This window comes from Corvus cornix, chromosome 4 (genome assembly GCF_000738735.6).
Source record: "Corvus cornix cornix isolate S_Up_H32 chromosome 4, ASM73873v5, whole genome shotgun sequence".
In the NCBI taxonomy this organism is placed as follows: Eukaryota; Metazoa; Chordata; class Aves; order Passeriformes; family Corvidae; genus Corvus; species Corvus cornix.
The window spans coordinates 33,827,607-33,846,934 of NC_046334.1; the positions used below are offsets into that span (position 1 = coordinate 33,827,607).

The 19,328-nt window shown below is 36.0% G+C and overlaps 1 protein-coding gene across 3 annotated transcripts in view; it reads left to right on the forward strand.

Moving 5' to 3' along the window:
- The window catches only part of TLL1 (tolloid like 1), a 130,349-nt gene that overhangs the window by 77,470 nt on the left and 33,551 nt on the right, over window positions 1–19,328 (forward strand). For 2 of the 3 annotated variants that reach the window (XM_039550797.1, XM_020584732.2), the window contains exons 8-12: window positions 1,645–1,769; window positions 8,277–8,392; window positions 13,747–13,849; window positions 15,031–15,147; window positions 16,078–16,223. In XM_039550797.1, coding sequence (XP_039406731.1) covers window positions 1,645–1,769; window positions 8,277–8,392; window positions 13,747–13,849; window positions 15,031–15,147; window positions 16,078–16,223 — 607 coding nt within the window. The remainder of the gene's footprint in view (window positions 1–1,644; window positions 1,770–8,276; window positions 8,393–13,746; window positions 13,850–15,030; window positions 15,148–16,077; window positions 16,224–19,328) is intronic. The other variant, XR_005601743.1, reaches the window with a different exon arrangement.

The following is a 19,328-nucleotide window of genomic DNA, read 5'->3' on the forward strand; positions in this document are numbered from 1 at the left end:
AGGGCAAGGACAACATCAAGGTAATTTGATTTGTTGGCCCTGATCTCACCACTTTCCAAGCTGGCAAAAACTGATAGTGCCATGAGTAGGCATGCCCTGCCCCAAGGTACAAGAGGTTGTTACTTCATACTGTCTAAAAACAGCCAGCAAAACCCTGAGGTCAGGTATTGATTTGCACCAATTCATCTTGCAAGCGTGAGTCATGCATACTGTGGCATACTGCCTGCTGTTTGTTAGACTTTGCTCACCCAGATAAGTAGTAGAAATCACAAAACATCATAAAGTTCTAGTCATACACAAGGCTTTTGTTCATGCTGTATTAAAACTTACAGTATGTCCCCTTGTTAAAGTGCTAAGGCATTTAAGAGAGGATTGTTTTCATTTCAAAGTATTGAAAGCATTAGTTTCAGGTTGTACTGAAATTCAGTGGAAAATAGAATTATATTTCATAGATGCAAACAGTTTCTAAAGAATAATGTGCTTTAGTTCTAGAAACTGATTAATGCCATATGTAGTTTATTTCACTGTTTAGGGTAACATCCTGAGATGATTCTGTCTTTGCAAAATTTCTAGTGATGCCTCAAAAAAATCTGACTGGATAAAGAGAGCAGTATGTATCTACAGTACTCAAAAGGGTTCATTTATTATAGTTTGAAAACCAATATGTGTTTAGAAATGGTATTCCTAACTACAAAAAACCTTACTGTTCATTCATTTTGGACCTATATTATATCTGAAAGTGCTAGTTTTACTTTTCAATAAAAGCCCTGCAGGTATACAAGAGACTATAAAAAAATTCAAGAAAAAGAGACTATAGAAACATATTCTTCTGTTAACTTCCATTTAATGGGATTTGAGGGCTTTTAAGTTGTGGAATGTGATAATAGAATGTAGTTTTGTACCTTAATCTTTTAAAATTTATTTGAATATACAAAAATGATTTCGATCATATTAAAAGTCTGGGAAATTTTGAATGAACTGCACATTTGGAACAAGTGTACTTCTCTATGATGTCTTGTCATTTAAGGTTAATGTCATGAAAATCACATATGGTAAGTTGATATATTTTATTGTGAAGCAAGTAAAGGCTGGCAAGTAAGCGTATCTGTTTCAAAAGCGTCAGCAGCTAGAGTGAAGTTTGATGTCTTATAACACTTGACGGAATCATGATTGGCAAATGTATCTGACTTTACCTGCTCTTACATGTAAGTCAGACTTCAGGACTTCTCATAAAAACTTTGTTAGAATGGGAACTTTGTGATTAAGAATTTTGTGGTAGAGATTAATTTATGTATTTTTATGCAATTTTATAATTTTTTTTCAATATAGCAATAGCATAATGGCAGTGTCTTTTACTTGTGTAGTCTTAATAGTAGTAAGAGATCTTCCTCTTGTCTAACAGAAATACAAAAGTTGCTATGTTAATTGATAGGTTATTTTATGGTAACTTTGCATAAAGTTTGCCAATGTGAGGAATTTTATGGCATGTTGTCTGTATTTAAATTCTGTATTTTACCCTCTTATTTACGTCAAATATAAAAACCAGATTTAAAAAACAGGTAGACATTCATGGAACTCAGGCAGTTTAATGACAGAAACCTGATAGGGGTTTTTGGGGTCTATTTTTATTTTTATTTTTTTTAGGGGCATGTTTCTGGATACCATTCTCCCTTCCCGTGATGACAATGGTATACGACCTGCCATTGGCCAGCGTACCCGTCTAAGTAAAGGAGATATTGCACAGGCAAGAAAGCTGTATAGATGTCCAGGTATTGCACCACAAACAAACAAAAACCACATACTAGCAACTGTTTGACTTGTTGTTCAAGAGGAATGATAAACTTTTTGTGTCAGCTGCTCAGTAGTCTGTTTCTGTGTTGGCAACTGACATAGGCTGCTCAGGAATTGAATCATAAAAGAATTTTATAGATAAGGTCACTGGAATGCAAAGCACCTAAGGACAGATAAACTGTATGAAACAACATGACATTTCAATCTGCTTTTCTTAGCTGTTCAATAACTAGAAAAAAAGATGTTTAATATCACTTCTGGTTTGCATACTGGCTGGAGTCCTTTATTTGAATTCAAGTTGAGTGCTCAAGAACTAAAATGAATTATTGCACTCAGCTGTGAACCTGTTATATTTTTTGAAATTTTGTCAATAAAAGAAGCCAGGACAACTAAATTGTAAACTCTTTTATGGATAAAATTGTGCGATCTTACTACAAAATTTCTACAGTTTTAACAGAAACATTTACTATTTGAATATCTTCCGCCTATCTCTGTCATCCTGTAATTTGAACACATATAATTTTTTTATCTCAAAATAGTGTGGTAGAGTTGCTGTCTGTCTCAGAGACATCAGTAGCAAGCCTGGAGTAACCCAGAGTCAACCCTGTGGTTCATGTTGTTCTCTAGTGCTCTTTCTTCACTGAGTGCTGCCAGAATGGTGGAAATCTCAAAGCAAAAGGTTTCAATTTCTTTGTTCTAGTGGCTGATACCACTGTTAACCTTTGGTGTCAACCAAAGAAGTTCAGAAGTGCCATCTCTCAGCCAAAATTTACCAGCAAGACCCTTGTGGGAGGATAGACATCCCAGCTCTGTGCCACGTGGGTTTACAGCCTTACTGCTCCTCATGGGGATTAAAGAAATCTCAGTAACTGTTTTAACTTAGATATGTTGCCACTTTTAACCAACTGATCAATACAGAAGGACTAAAAAAAGGGATCAGGATTAAAGTAATGGAGTTGCTTCAAATTTGTACCAGCAGCAATGGGATCTACTGAAGATCTGGGGATTCTGATGTGCATTTGATGTACACTGTACAGCTGAAATACACTTTTCCTTTGTGGTGTGAGTACGCTGAATCATAGTCTTGTATGTACTGAGAACATGCACAGAGCTTCTGGGCCTGCCTGAACAGAAACCATTTTAACACCTTTTCTTTAACAACTGTTCCTTTGGGAACAATTTTTGCTCTTTCCTTTTGGTACAGAAAGTACTTTAATAATGACGCTCTTGGCAGCATTTTTTCTAATGAAATTATACAGAGAGCAACAATTTCATGAACACAAAGAATACATATGTATTTTGATAAAAGACAAATTTTGGAGGAAAAAAGTGGTCTATAAAAGTAAAACTGCTGTGCAAGTAGGTAGTATCTCATGATCATATTGACTTAAGAAAGAAAAAAAGGAAAAATTATAAACTAGTCTGTTTAGTGTGTATATAATACTCTAATAGGCACTTTCAGTCAACTGTAAAAGATGCAATATACTTTTTGAGCTAACGTTCAAAGAGTAGTTCAGAGAAAATATTCTTTTGATATACATCATGAGAACATGCACTGAGAGTTACAGTTTCTTTCAATGTCATGAAAGTCTTGTTGAAAGTTAGTTTCACAGTATTGTAAAACCACTGTGGTTGTTCAGTAGCAGTGTCCACTTGAAACTTAAGAATTTTTTTTTTGCAGCACTGGTGAACATGGGTCACATGGATAATAAAAATAAATGGTGGGTGAAGGATCATGCTCCTTTTCTGGCACCTAGCTTTGCAAAATTTGGGATAAAACACATTAGCTTTCCAGCCTTTCTTAGATGAGCCATGCCATAGAAGAAAGTGAGTTTTAAGAGACAGAAAAAGGCAGAAGGTTTTTCTACAAATGTTAAATAGCATACTATTTAAAATGCTATTTTTACAGTTAATATTTTTAATAGAAGCTGCATAGCTGAATAACACAACTGAAGCATCCAATAAAGAAAGAAAATCTCTGAAAGTTGCACAGTACTTTTCTTCTAATAAATTTTCCAGCAAATACTGAAACTGAAATTTCAGACAGACATAAAGTTTTTGGTTTTATGTAAAGAATCATGTGATCATTATAGTATACAACAGTAAAATCCCCGATACTGTGTTGGTTTTGGAGGTATGTTTTATTTCCTGTTCCAGACAAAAGATACTAATCATGATGCCTGCTTATAATAAAACAGCAGTGAATATTTCAGTCCTTAAGAATATCTGCATTGTTTCATGTGTTCATTTGTGCTGCCTTAAATGCAATACAATGAAAATACAGAAAACAATAACTTGATCAGTATTTTCCAGAGACCCACACTTCTATGATAAAGGATTTTATGGTATTCTGCATGTTTTGTTTGGAGTTCTAATTATTTCTGCAAACAGTTGCTGGTCCAAGTCCTTTCCTGGGGCCCATGAACATGAAGTTAAGCTCAGAGAATACAGTTAAGCTGGAGAATACAGGTGATCCTCACAGCAGGGAGGCAGCTGAGCCTGCCAGGGCATGATATTCAGCATCATTATTCAGGGAGGAGCTTAATGACCAAGAAGCAGTTTTGAGCCTGGTGAAGCCAAGGAGTGAGATTTGATAACCTACCTTTCAGCAGCAGAGTAAGCGCCAGGTCTGTAAAATTGTAGTGGTTTGGTCCAATTCTAACCCATGACAAAAATGTAGCAACAGCAATTTTGGTTTGTTCTTAACTTTTCTTTAGGATTTTTGCAAAAGGAAAATGTAATTGCTGATAAGGATCTGTTACATTTTAAAACCGAATTATATTGTTACATGATGGAATAATAAGGGGAAAGAAATCTACTAAGTTGAAGTCCTTCCTCTGCCGATATGATTTTGAATTTTGAGTGTCTTGGTATTTGAGAATAAAACTTCAACTTCAAGGCTGGATGTATTACAGTGGTTTTCAGACAGTCTAATGGAGTGATAGAATGTGTTTTCTTCTAGCTGCTAAAATTTCAACACAGGTCTGCCATTATCGTTTCATATAGAAATTGTAGTTAATGTTTATATGTAGTTTCATAGGAGTGGAAGAATAAGAAAGGAAAATGATGGAGAAAGATACTCAAATGCCAAAAGAGAGAACAAAAACTAAGTGGCTAGAGTGGGACTGCATAATGAATGGGAAAGGAGTCTCAGACTGGTGCGAGAAATCCGTTTAGAGGAAGAGAAGGTGGATGGACAAAGTTCAGCAAATTTACAAATTTCCTGGGTCGGTGACAGTGTGTGTAGAAAAGAGCAGGTGAAGGCTGAAGCTTGTGTCTTTTTTGTGCTGTTCTCACTGTTCCTCAGGCTTAACTGCTGCCATCCCTATCAGATTTGAAAAGAATGTTCACCTTCAAACGTCAGCCTGTGTTCACTGCATAAGGAGGATTAGGGTTTTTAGATTAAGTCAATTTCCCTATAACTATAAAGGGGAATCAAGTCAATAGTAAGACCCTGAGTTGTAGTAAACTGATTTAAGTTTTTGATTTAACAAGTACATGATCAGCAGTTAATATTTTTGTGGCTCCTTGGCAACTTTATATGCCACATATGTGTAGTCATATAGACTTGTGTCTCAGTGTTAAAGAACTTAGAAAAAAAAGGGTAAACTCAAATTAGCCATAAATGGTAGTATGTATTTGCTAGTGCTATGTACAAAGCAATGAGACTTGGTTCCCTAAGTGTCCTGAAGGATCTGGGCTTCATCATTTTCAGATTTCACGGTAATCCTTGATGGGACTTGACCACGTGTGTAGGCCAGCCCAGAGAGGTGTTACGTGCAGGCCGTGTAATTAAACACTGCTGCAGAGTACACTGGTGGGAATTGCTTTGTATAAGCACATAATCCACCTGCTGCCTACACCCATTACTAATCTTTACAAGGAGAAGCAAAAATAGTTTCCCTCTCCTAAACGTGTAAAGTTTCATTAGATGTCTAACCTTCTCAAGCTGTAAAACAGAGGAGAGTGGCTTTTATGGTTAGAGTATGTGTGTGGGGAAAGCTAAAGTGGCATTTCTGCAAGTGGTCTATCCTAGTAAAATTGATATAAGGCACGACATTTGAAAGAGGGGGGAAAAATCATCAGAGAAAACCTTGGCAAATGTTAATGATTAACAAAGGAATAAAAATGTACAAATGCTTTATAAAGCAGAGCTGTGTAAGATTGAAGTTGTAATTGATATCTTCTGACTCGAAATATACTAAAGTATGAAATGAAATTCAAATAAGTGGCCCTAACCACTCATTTTCCTTCCACATTTCTCTCCCAAAGTGGATTTCTTTACTAGTGGACCATTATACAGTAAAAAAAAGTTATAATATTCTATTTTATAAGCCTAGTCATAAATACTGCAGTTGCTACAGTCCAAATATAAAGAAAACCTTTACATACTCTAGTGATAGAATTTTAACTGTTTCTCATTGCAGAGAAATGTGCTTTTCAACAAGAAATTCCCTAATATCACCCTGTCTGCTGCAGCTTTGGAAGTCAGCCTGGGACTCAGATCCCATAGAAAATTAATTTAACTATTGATTGGTGTAAGCTGTTCCTGTTTTAGCTCCCTTGAGTAATCAAGAATTTAAAATTAAAAGATAAATATGGCAAAACACATAAAGCCCAAGTGCATTTTATAAATTCTGATTGTGCTAATTCTTAGTAGAAGTTATCTACTTACAAGTTTTCTTACACTTCTGTTAAATTTGGAGATATTTCTGAAGATAATTTTAATTTGATAGAGAGCTCCCAGGAATTTAATATGGATACAAGATAAATTTTTATATTAAATAGATTTATTCTATGATTCCTGGGGAAAAAAATAAATGTCCCATGGCTCCCTCTGTGACTTAAAAGCCAGTGTTTTGAGTCTATACACATCTTCTGTATATGGAACATGGAATGTTCCGGCGTAGTCTTAATGCAACCATCCATGGGGGAAGAAGAAGAGAGGGCTCTGAAAGGGGTGAGAGGAGCACTTGGATTCTTGTGGATGTCTCATCTTTAGGCTCTATTGTCCTCTACTCCAACGATTTCACTGTTGGCTTTTTCTGAAGTGCTTTACCTATGCACTGTAAGCTACGGCACAGCTCACCAGCTCTGGGGAAACCCAGTACAGGACTCTGCAACTTAAACAACTTTGCATTCATTGTTGTGTTAAAAATAAATTGTGGTTAATGACAGATACAGCCTTTTCACTGAAAAGGCTTTGTGCAGAAATATCATTTGTTGTGGCTGCCTGCAATTCTTTAAAGATAAAACCACGCTTTTTAATGAAGAAAGGAAAATAATTTTTTTTCCTGTTTCATTCCTAAAGGACACAGTGATGGTGGCTTTAGCCATTACAATTCTTAAGGGCCACGTCAATCTTTCCTTTCTGTCCTCATCACAATAACCATTTGAGTGTCAGAGAGCATATTTAATGCTTTGAATGTAACTTACACTACAACAGTGTAGTTGTCCGATCACACCTTAGATGCATTTTAACAAGACAGCCTTTACAGCTGTGCTGTCATAAACAATCCTTTCCTTTGTCCTCTCTTATTTTAAAGATTTTCGTGAACATTTATAATTCATTGATATTTTGATGACACAGTTGTTCATCTGCTGGCAATGATAGATCTGTAATTTGAAAGCACTGCAGATTTGATTACACTGTCAGTCAAGACATAATATCAAATTCCTATTTTGTATCATACCTGCAAAATCAGTGAGTGAAAAAATTTGGTTAAGGTCAAAAAAGATGACTGGTTAAGGTGCAACACCCTACCAAAATCAGTTTTAATGGTGGAGAGCAGCAGGAACTTCCAACGTTATATTTTAGTGTGAAGATGATTTATTAACCAGCATCCACCAGCATCTAGTAGCATGACTGACAGGTGAGAGAAGGGTGCTAAAAGCTTCAATAATACAGAATATAAAAGCCTTTGGTGTTTTAGGACTTTACATTTGCTTTGCTTTTATTACTCATGTCTCTACAAATCACTCTTGCGAGAGACTTTGTCGAATATAGCGTTTAGTTTTCTATACCAACATAAATGAGTGAGTCTAGGTCAGATCAGTCTCTCATGTGGGTAAAGTACTAAATTAGATGAAACCACTGACAAAATTTCAGTGTGGTGCAAGTCATGTTGTGCTACAATTTTAGTTCTTAAAGGATGTCTAATATTTTTTATTACCAAAAGAGTTCTATGTATAGTGTTGCAGTTGATTGACACCAATGATTTTTTTAAGACTGCCATAATTTTGGTTATGTCAACAGACAACATACAAATGAAATAGCTCATGGGATAAAAACACCCTGCATAAAATGGAATGAATGTCAGACTGGCTTACAAACATGGCTTTGAATAAATTGTAAACTAACTAGTTTATTTTCCATTCTGCATCTGCAGTGAGTTAAAGCTATTCTGAGTAGATATTGGAAAGATGCATTTTTCTCCTTTAGGCACATTAAATTCTATATTTTTACTGTAATTTGTTTCTTTCAGCCTGTGGAGAAACACTGCAGGAATCTATGGGCAACTTTTCTTCTCCTGGATTTCCAAATGGTTATCCTTCCTACACACACTGCATATGGAGAATCTCTGTGACCCCGGGAGAGAAGGTATTTTAACGTTTCTTTAGATAGACATAGACACTATTTTCAGAGTAGAATGTTGTGGTTATTTAGCTTTTTGTTTAAGTTTAAAAGATGCATATTAATTGAAAATAATGGCATGTCATAAAAAAATGGGATCATGGACTATGTAGTATTGACTTGACTTTAATCTGTGGCATTAGAACCACATCATCTATTCAGTGGGTGTCCTTGTGAAATGAGGGCATGATTTCAATCTGTTGTATGTTTGCACCATGAACTCCCTTTAAAACTGGCTGCCAGTTCAGTTTATGGTTCAGTATAAAAGTAGAAGAGGTGATTCAGGCTTCTGGATGTTCCATTTTCCAGCATGGGCTTGGGCAAGCTGACTGAGCTGTATGGGTCTGATAGCTGGGCTGTAACTAAGGAAGTTCTTAGTGTGTTACATAAGATGTTTCTAAAATGAAACCTTAATAACATGAGTAAAGAAAGTGTCATTGTAGGTGTTCCCTGGTACTGGTTCCTAGTGCACATAGTTTTACTTTCTGGGGATAAATTTTAAGGGAAAAAGAGTGGGGGAAAAAAATGGGCTTGGTGAGAGCAGTCTGGAGAGAGAAGTGTGCCATCTTAGGGAAAGTGAAACCTGTCCTTCTTGTGTGCACTTTCAAAATGTGCTAGCTAAATCTTATTTTAAATTATTGGCTCAAATGTCAGGCTGCTTCAAAACAAATAAGGATAGAGGGAGTGACAAAAAGCTTCAGCTGAGACAAAGTATGCAGGAAAAAGGATGTAAGTTTCCTTACATGAAGCAGGGGGTGGTATCAAGCAGTCAAATACTAAAGACTAAAATATGGAATCTAAAGAATGAAATATATAATCTAACAGACTCAGTACTGGCAAGTCCAAATAGGAAGACCCAGCGCATGCCCCCAGATGTTTCAGTCATTTTTCTCAGTGGTCTTCCACTCTGTACTGGACATTATTTTCTCCTGGTTGTATTACTTTCTTCCATGTTTCTTTCAGGTCAGGGTCCTGGTAGACACCAAGAATATATACTCTTGATGTTCTAATAGATCCTGAGGAGCTATAAGGGCATTTGCTGCTGTGGGGAATGAAAGCAAAGTCATCTGGAGAGTGTTTGCCCTCCTCTGGGTGAGAGCCAGACACAGGAGGAAAACTAAACACTCTGCTGAAGGAAAAGGGTGGCTCAGCAGGTTGTCAGGGGAAAAAAATGAAGAGATGAATAAGAGAATATTTGTACAAAGGGTGAAAATTATTCTAGATAGTAAATTTATGTCCCCACTATTTGTGTTGCATTTTAGACATTGCTGTGATAACAACAAAAATGGCTAAGGGTTTTTTCCCACCCCTCCATTCAAAAAATAATAAAAAAAAGAGTGTTCCTCTACAATTATTTGCTTTTGAAAAAAACACTGATGTGTGAGTTAATGTACATGTTTAAGTATTCATAGCATACTCCAACTTTGTGTAAGCCTATCTATGGACACCAGTAATTGTAACACATTTGTGATATAATAAAAACAAAAATGTCTTGAGTGTGTAACTACCACTGAAGCTGTATTATACTGTAACAAATCTTAATGGGGGAAAACTCCTGTGTTGAAGTCAGCATGTGAGAGGACCAGCTCCTTTCCCAATTTATGTGCTGCCACAAATGGGGAAAAGACTAAGCAGAATCTTCTAGCTGAAATTTTACATGACAGGTCAAGTCTGTAGGGTACTGTTACTTCCAGCTCTCTAGTCTCCATATAGTTCAGCAAGAACAAGGTAAATTATATCTGTGCTAGTGTCAAAAAGTCTGTTTTGTCCATGCTATTCCCATGGGAAACTGGCTGTCTTGAGATAATGAACCCTATTTAGAGCCATGAGGTCTAAATCTTAGCTAATGCATATATCATGGTACCTTGGACATGCGTTATACTTGATCCCAATTTTTCTCAGTAAGTGGTAGTAATACATTCATATAATGAAGGGAAAATGAAAATATATTCAAATTTTTGTTTGTTTGCTGCTTTGACCCTGATAAATCTCCGGAATATTGTGTGGAGATTAGAGTATGTGTAAGTGCATCATATCATGTTCTGAAAGGTCAGCGAGCGCTTTAGTCACCTAAAAATAAACTGAAAAGGCATTGCCTAGCTCTTTTCTATTTATTTATTTATTGAGACTTAGCATTCTGCTGTATGAGCATAGTTTGGAGGACTTCTATCCATGCTTCTTTCTGCAAGTAAGGACTCTTCTGCTCTTTGATGCCCAGAAATTTAGTGAAGGCTGGGACTGCAGTGGCATGCCCTAGCTGTAGTATTCTCTTTATTCACAAGGCGTCATAAATTGCCAGGCCAACCTAAAATATGTAAGTTTCTGTAAGTTAAACAAGGCAGCCCATTCACCTTTTACTTTCAAGACTTAAGACTACTTGGTAAAGAGCTGTACTCAGAATATCTATACACAGAAATGTCTTGGAGAGAGGATGGTGTTATTAATGTTGTATGCCTTCAGCCAGAGTGAATCCTACCCTGTGGTGTGTAGAAATTTTATTGGCATAGGGAGAGTTGCAACTGTGCCAGTGTTTTATTGGAATCTGCCTTTTTTGAATTGGTTACACTACTTTTCAATTTTCCTTAATGTTTTACATGAAAGATAAAATAGGACAGAAAAATCCTTGATTGATATGGGTAAAAAATGCCACCTGCAGAAACCTTGGTTCATACTACTGCTATTTATTGTATATTTTGTGCTTTCTTATCTCAGGCAGTAGGGGGTATGATATATTCTCTTGGAAGCTGCAGTAGCACAATCGAATCTGCTGCGTAATCAATAATTCTTTAATTGTGCTGACAAATACCCATTGATTGTTTTTCCTGGGAAGCCTCTCAGCCATCCTGTCCCCTTGAACAAGCTCTGCCTTGTCTGTAGCTCTATTTAATACTTTGCAGAATAGCAAATCAGAATCTTAAATATATTTAAACTTGTTTGGTTCATGACCAGAAATCATGCTGTGACAGATTGGGGGTTCTGCCTATGTACAGCTAATGAATTCTGAAAGTGTTAAGAAATTGCTGTATCATCAAATACCTTGGCATGTCAGAGTGAGAAAAGGCTGTGAAGGTTATTTCATGTAGTTTCAAAAGCAGAGGCCATTGAGGAGGCTCATTAAATTTTAACCGTTTCCATTTAGATAGCAGCACTTTGAGACATTGACACGATCGCACCTAAGTGAAACCATCCATTTCCCAGCTCCATCCTGGCAACTAAGGTTTGGGAAAAAGGTGAAATTCCAAACAAAGAACAGAGAAATCTCATGTTCCAGCTGTGTCATGGAAAAAGGAAAACTTGTGGCTAGACTGGTGAGAGACCTCCAGGCTCTAAGGAGCTGAAGCGATGAAGGAGGTGTAGGTTGTGGCTTCTGCAGCCACAGAGCCAGCTGGGTTAGTTTAAGCAGCTGTCTGAATCTCATCGGGGCAAAGAAAAAGGGTTTCCTCTTGTGCATCCCTCTGACTGCACACATGGGGGGTGGGGTAAAGTTGGCACGGGTGGAAAAGGACAAGACTGATGAGGGCAGCAGGCTCTTCAAGCAGTATGGCTAAATGCAAACAGAGATACCTGCTTATGTTTTGAGAAAAATAGAAAGTAGGAGTTTAGAAGGAACCTGAACTGCAAAGTGGATGATTTCAGGAGAACAAAAGCTTTGTAGTTGGTGTGGCATCTTTATTTGAATGAAAAGTTGAAGGAGAAAAATTTTGCCAAGGACAGAGAATTGTTGTGTGAATGAGAGAATGAGCTCTCTGCCACCCTCTGAAGTAAATTCAAATAGCACTTGGAAATGTAATAAAAAACTGAAGCAGAGTAAAGCATATGACTGTATTTTTAGCCACATCTCCATATTTCTCATCGTAAGGAGGTAGTTTTGGAATTCTGGTAATATTTGTGCATTTATTTCCTCAGTACATCTTCCTGAAGGACTGCCTGAATAGTAAAGGCAAAATGTCCCGTGGGTTAGATATCCATGAAAGTGTGAGATGGAACTAAACCATCTTATCTGAGTGTCTAGGTTCATTGTTCCAGTTATGGTGTTATAATTTTTATCTTGCATCTGGACTAAGGGTAAATTCCTCTCCTTTCAACTAACACTCACAGCTGCTCCGGAGGCTGCCATGGAGATGTATTTTTGCATGTGAGGTATTTGCTACTATGCAGCAATTCATGTTTGTTTTATAATGGCAGGTTTCAGTTGTGAGTTCCTAGGATCAAAGCTAAAGTAATACCAATTCTACGTTCAAATGTGAATAGAGAAGAATTTCAGTTAGTTTGAAATATTTATTTATGTACACTGAGGAACTGATTCAGAAGAAGATTAATTTTTTTTCCAAATACAATTAAATCCAATAAAAAGATATTAATTGGAAATGATTTTATAATGTAAAATTTGAGTAACTTCTAATCTGCTTGCTTGGATTTGTCCCTGTAATTGCAGGACATGATGCTAAGACTATCCCAGTCAGTCAGGGCTTAAATTGTAGTTATTGTGTCAACATGTGATCAGGAAGAATCCTATTCCTGTGTTAAAAGTGTAAGTTTATGGCAGTTTAGGATTAGTATTTCTAAAACAAGGACAACGTAATTTAATATAAGGGTAGTACTCATAGTTATGTCTGTTTACAGATGTTCTCAGTAAAACTTGGAGTCCAAATCAAAAGTTCCAGAAATGCACAGAACTCAGATTTCTGTATAAAAATCTTTATTATAATTTCATTAAGAATCATTAAGGGACTGTATACCATTTCTTATTAAGAATCATTAAGGGACTGTATACCATTTCTTATTAGTGACCTTGCTTTCAGAATTATTGTCCACCATTGTCAATGTTTATGTGACTGAAAGTAAAATGTATTGTCAAAACAGTAGTAGAAGGGAGCACAAACCAAAATAAAACAACTATTTTGGAAAAAAAAAATTATTTGCAGCTGATTATAGTCAGTGCTGATCATAGTCAAAGTGTAATGGAAGAGGAATTGGCAGTAGAATTATCAAGTAACATACTTAAAATTATATTATTGAAGTATTTTACCTTATTAGCATTCTCAACTCTTTATTTCTCAGTGAAAAGCTTCCTATGAGCAATTAAATGTGAATACTTTGTCTCGAATGTGCTCAAATATATAAGATTAAATAGAAGAAAATTTTCATGTTCCCAAGAAACTTTTACTTAAATAAATAATTGAGGAGAGGTTAATTAAATGTCTAAAGAGTTGGAATCCCATTATAGGTGACCACTCTGGCTTCAGTTCTGCAGAATGTTGTGATTGTTTTTCTCTTATTAATCACACTTGATTTATTTAGGCCTTCTCATCTGTTTGCAGATCGTTTTAAATTTTACCACCATGGACCTCTACAAGAGCAGTCTCTGTTGGTACGACTATATTGAAGTAAGAGATGGCTACTGGAGAAAATCCTCTCTGCTTGGTATGCAACTGTTAAATGCTGCACCGTCCACTGTACCACACTCATTGGGCTCAGTGGACCTGGTGTTGAACCCACAACAAACTTCTTGGATTTTAGGTGTCTAGAATGTATCTAAACTTGGGTATTGGAAAAAAAAACCAAACCTCTAAATGGCCTTGACTTCAAGCCTTCCTTTCACTGCAGCTAACCATTATTCAGCCACATGTGTGAAAAGATGCCAACTCCAAAATATGCAATTTTTTGCTTTGCTTATGGATATTGAACTATGAATCTGCCATAGTTTTGTTCAGAGAAATAGGGAAGTAGTTTACAGACAAACGTGTAGCACTTGAGGGGAAATCCATAGGTTGTGGGGTGAGCACATGTACCTGCTGTAGAGTTGTTCTTACAAGCTCTGTGCCTGTTCCTTTAAGATTATGAGTAGATTCCTTCTATTTGTTCTTTGTGTGTCCTTTGCTCTTGCAGAGAAAAGACATGCAAAGCCATAATGAATTAAGTTTGACTTGCAACTGATATGTAAAAGCTGCAGTCATCCTATTTTAATTCAGAAGGTTGGTGGGGAGATTTCACCTCCCATAATGCTAGTGCCCAGATACAGAGGACAGTTTTCTAACAGGAATGTCTATTTTCTTGGCCTTGAACAGAAAATAAAGAAGAAACAATTAAGACCAGACAGTAATCATCCTTTTCTTCTGTTCCCTAACACCTAGAAAAACATAAATTTTACCTACATAGGCAGAATTTAAGAGGATACTGTAGAACTGGTAACTTAGATATTAGTTTTTAAATCTCTTTGGCCCTTAGGCACAATGAGCTGTATTACTGTGACCTACATCGCGTTCCTTTCTCAAGATTAATACTCACTTTCCCCTTCCAAAATGCGTGTGTTTGTATGCATAGAAACAATCTCTAACAATAATTTTTTTCATTAATTCCCCTAAGGTTTTACGCTTAGACTTGTGAGCCTGACTGCAATAAAAAGTTCTGAAAGCTTTATAATAAAATCTTTGTGTATTAGGTCCTGATCTGCAGAAACACATGTGCTTAACCATAAGCGTATGAATAGTTCCACTGAGTTGGTTCTGCTACTTTGGCTTATAATGTTAAACACTTGTATAAATGTTTGCAGCATTTGGCTTCAGAGGTGGCAGAAAATGCAGTTACTGGTTGCATGTTTTTAGGCAGGTTTTGTGGTGACAAACTGCCAGAAGTCCTCGCATCCTCCGACAGCAGGATGTGGATCGAGTTCCGCAGCAGCAGCAACTGGGTTGGGAAAGGTTTTGCAGCAATTTATGAAGGTAAGCTTCTTATGGCATTAAAAATGAATTGATTATTGAAGAAAAATATTGACCAGATACCTTTGGATATTAATCATTTCCTGCCAAAACTAACATATGAAATTAGTATTTTATCACTAAGAGGCAGTAGGTGCTAAATTACTATACAGGGAGTTTTGAAACTCCTCCTGTGATCAGATTTCAGCTGAGCTCTTTTTCAGGGAAATCACTGATAATAATCATAAACATTTTTTACCAGTCTTTAATTAACCAATTATGCATATTCTTGAGTTTAGTGTTTGCAAGGATTTCTCTGTGTGTTTTCTGTTTATCCTTCAGAAAAATCTGTCTTATTCCCAGAGTATATGGAAAATATAGTTAATAAAGGCATCCATGCATACTGGGTATATTAGCAAGTCAACATTCACCTATTTAAAATAGAGCCTGTACTTTTCATGAAAATATTTTTTATTTATATTAGCTGTTTCTTCAAACTGAGTGCAAGCTTGAAGTGATAAACTGTAGGTTAAAATGCATAGATCATTATAAAATATGAGATTTTGCTTTCATTTGTCTCTTTCCAAAGGTTATTAAATGTTAATGAAGAATTATTAAGTATATTTCAAGGGTGAACAAAAATTTAATTATTTTGACCTTTTAAATATATTCTGTAAAATGTATAGATTCAGATTATCCATTATTACAAAATCTTCCTTAACACTGTAGCCATGTTTAGAGCTATTAGAAATGCTACATTATATTTGCTAACTGAAATGCATACAATGGTTTAAATCAATTGTGTTTTGAATAATTTATCCTTGGTAGATATAAGTATTTTCCAGAACAACTTTATTATTAGTTTTAAAAATGGGAGCGTATAATGTCAGTTTGGGCATGGGGAAATTACAGAAAATGTCATTATTGACAGTAAAAATGTTGTGCTTTTATCAGCTATTTGTGGAGGTGAAATCCACAAAAATGAAGGCCAGATCCAGTCTCCCAATTATCCTGATGACTACAGACCAATGAAGGAATGTGTGTGGAAAATAACAGTGTCAGAAAACTACAATGTAGGATTAACATTTCAAGCATTTGAGGTAAAGCCTTTTAACTAATCTCAGACAAGCATCTAGTGGCTAAGTGACAGTGAAATTTAGGGGAATACATATTAAACCTGTGAATAAATTTAAGAATTCTCTTTGAAAAATAACTCCAGAATCAATGAAATCTTCTCTTTTACAGAAATTTTCAAGATTAAAGGTTTTTTAGGTTATATTTGAATTAGAATGTTTAAATTAGTGAAGATAGTCAGAGTTTACCAAACACAAAATCCAGTTCAGCAAGACTACTTCAATGTTATGTTAAATAACCAGGACTTTTTATCTTTGCTAAACCTTATTGTTAAAAGGGAATGTGTGGCTGGAGAAAAAAACACTGTGTTTTTTGGCTTCTGTTTTGAAAAGGGAAAGACCCTAAAACTAATATTCAGATCACAGACCTATATTTAATGAGAGAAGAAAAAAGATGTAGTGAGTCATACTTGTATGTCTTTAGCGTACATCACTCTGTGTATAAGATTGCTAAACAGTCGTAAACAATTACATAAAAAAGAAAGCAATATTTCATATGTCTGTTTTATTCCTACACAACACACTGGCTTGAACTTTGTAGATAAATTTAGTAGCATACTTTGAGTTAATTTGTTTCATTTGAATATGTTTCAGCAGTAAGGGCATGAAGAACATTTTTTAAAATCTAAACTTTTTGGCATTATATTGTACATAGATATAAATAGAGGTATAGTAAACATAGCTATAATTTCCAACCTGACATTTTAGTCTTGCAGACAGACTTTAGGATTATGGCACATTTTTGCTATGACTGATAGAAAGATTCAAGTGTGAGACAATAAGGGTTTGGCACTTTATCAGCAATTATGAATGTATAGAAATTTTAATAATTTCATAGGTGCTGCTTAATTTTCCCTTTTTTTTAAATACTGAATTAATGTCAGTTCTAGTGCAGAAAAGATCAGCTTCCCTGGCTCAGAGGGTTCTCCAAACGCTCTTCAGAGTCTGCATGACCTGGCTCAAGATTACTTGCCATAATACATTAGTCTCTTTATTTAAGCACAGTTGAAAATTAACAATATTTTGAGTACCTTTTATATAATTTACTGACTAGATATGGAGCTTTTCTTGTCTGCCATTGGTGCTCAGCATTTTTTTATTTTGATGACAAGGGAAATGGCCCTACGCCTCTGCAAAAGAGACTTGCTGCAATATTTGGTCTGCATGCAGTTGCTCAGGAATGGTCTACCAGTTTTTCCTCCAGACTGTTTAGTATTATGGCACTCTCTAGAGGTGAAACATGTGGACTAACACTTCATAAGAAGAAAAAAGGAAATCGAGCAGAAATATAGTCAGGGGACAGTCTCAAGTTGGGGCTTATACTTCATGTGTTTTGAAAGGAAAAAATTAAAAATTTCCAACAGTAGAGACTTGAAATACTTTTCCAGGGAGAGTTTGAGATGTAATTCCAGAGTGGCAAGATGCCCTTCAGCACCAAATGAGGTGCCCTAGGCAGGCACGAGACTGTTATTTCTGTCTTTGTGGCATCTCTTACTGGCTCATCCACCAGGCTCCCTGCTGAGGAGGAGTTGCTTTGGAAGCTGCTCTGGAGTGCCTTGCCTGGACATTCACCATTGGGTCTGATTTCCGTTTCTGCTCCCAGTGCTTGAATGTAGGTGTTCTGGTTTTTGATACTGAGTCCCTCTCTGGACTGAATCCTTGGTGTCCTGCCCAGTAAAACAAAAAGTTGTTTAAAAATCACAGTTCTTGGTGCCAGCTGAGATAGAAAAAAGTAAATGTCAGGCCAGAGAGTTATTGCAGTGTGTTTGTGAGAAAATTACTTCTCTGTCCTCTGAAAGGTACAGTTAAGTAAGAGGAATTCTCATTAGCCCTCTGTAATACTAGAAAAAAATAACTGTATAAATAACCTTCATTCTGAAATGAAAGCACTAGGGAAACTGAGAATTTCAAACTGTATCAATGAGTCATCTTGTTTTGCCTGCTGTGGGCAACACATTTTCCACTGAGTGCAGGATTACACTTTCTTACTTGGCTGCTATAATTTCCACTGTCTGTGTGACAGTAGAGATGTTGGGACTGGTAACTCCATCTTTTTCATTGTTACAGTCACCTTTATAATATTGTTCTTTGAAAATTAGCAGGGTTTTCTTGTTAATTCTTTTTTTTTTTTTAAATTAAGAACTTTTTTTGGCATGCAGTCTCGCCAACTAACACGATCCAGAGGGTTTGTAGAGCAGATTCATATTCATCTTCCTCATTTGAGTGATCTTGTTAAACTCTGTGCAGATAGTGATAATTTAAATTATTTTTAAATAAATCAGGGAATAAAGTTTATCTGATCTTCTTATTTCACTAGGCATATATGCCACCTTTTGTGACTGAAGTCTACAACCTGAGGCAGATGTGTTTACCTGTGTTGCAGTTTGACTTTATGAACAAAAAAATTAACAATGACAAAAAGTAGTGTAAAGATTTTTACTGCAATAGAATTGCTCCCAGATTTTCTCTTCATATCCTTTTCTCTGTTTTTTGTTTGTTCAGTTTTGGTTGGTTTTGTTGTAGTTTTTCTAAAACTAAAACTACACAGGAGGGGTTTTTTGAGAATGGATGTTGAGAATGTCTCTGGCTTGCCAATTCTTTGGGAGATTTCATAGTGTTTTCCTATGTGCCTGCTTTAGTAATTTTCCTGTCATTTTCTCAACTTAGTTCTCTGATGCCATTCAAATTCAGGGTTAACCTCAGATCCTGAAGGCCTTGGAGGAATCTTTCAGTTTCATATAGGAAATGCATTTTTCTGTAAAAACTTTTTAGTTACGGGTTTTTTTTAAATTTGCTAACATTTTGCATATTTCTCCTCATCAACATGTAATATCAACCTTGTGAAATTTTAATGCTCCAGTAAACAAGATTTATGGGATCAGTCCAGTTAAAACCAATCTCACCGGGGTCCTTTTATTAACTGGAGACTTTCCTCAAGGAACAAATAGGAAGTAGGAAGACTAAGACAGAAAATATAGGAGGAAATAGGAGGAATAAGAGACTATTGCAAGTGTAATAGATCTTTGTATGGTAGTGTTCCCAGGTGATAGTACCATAAAACCTAAGGTGTGG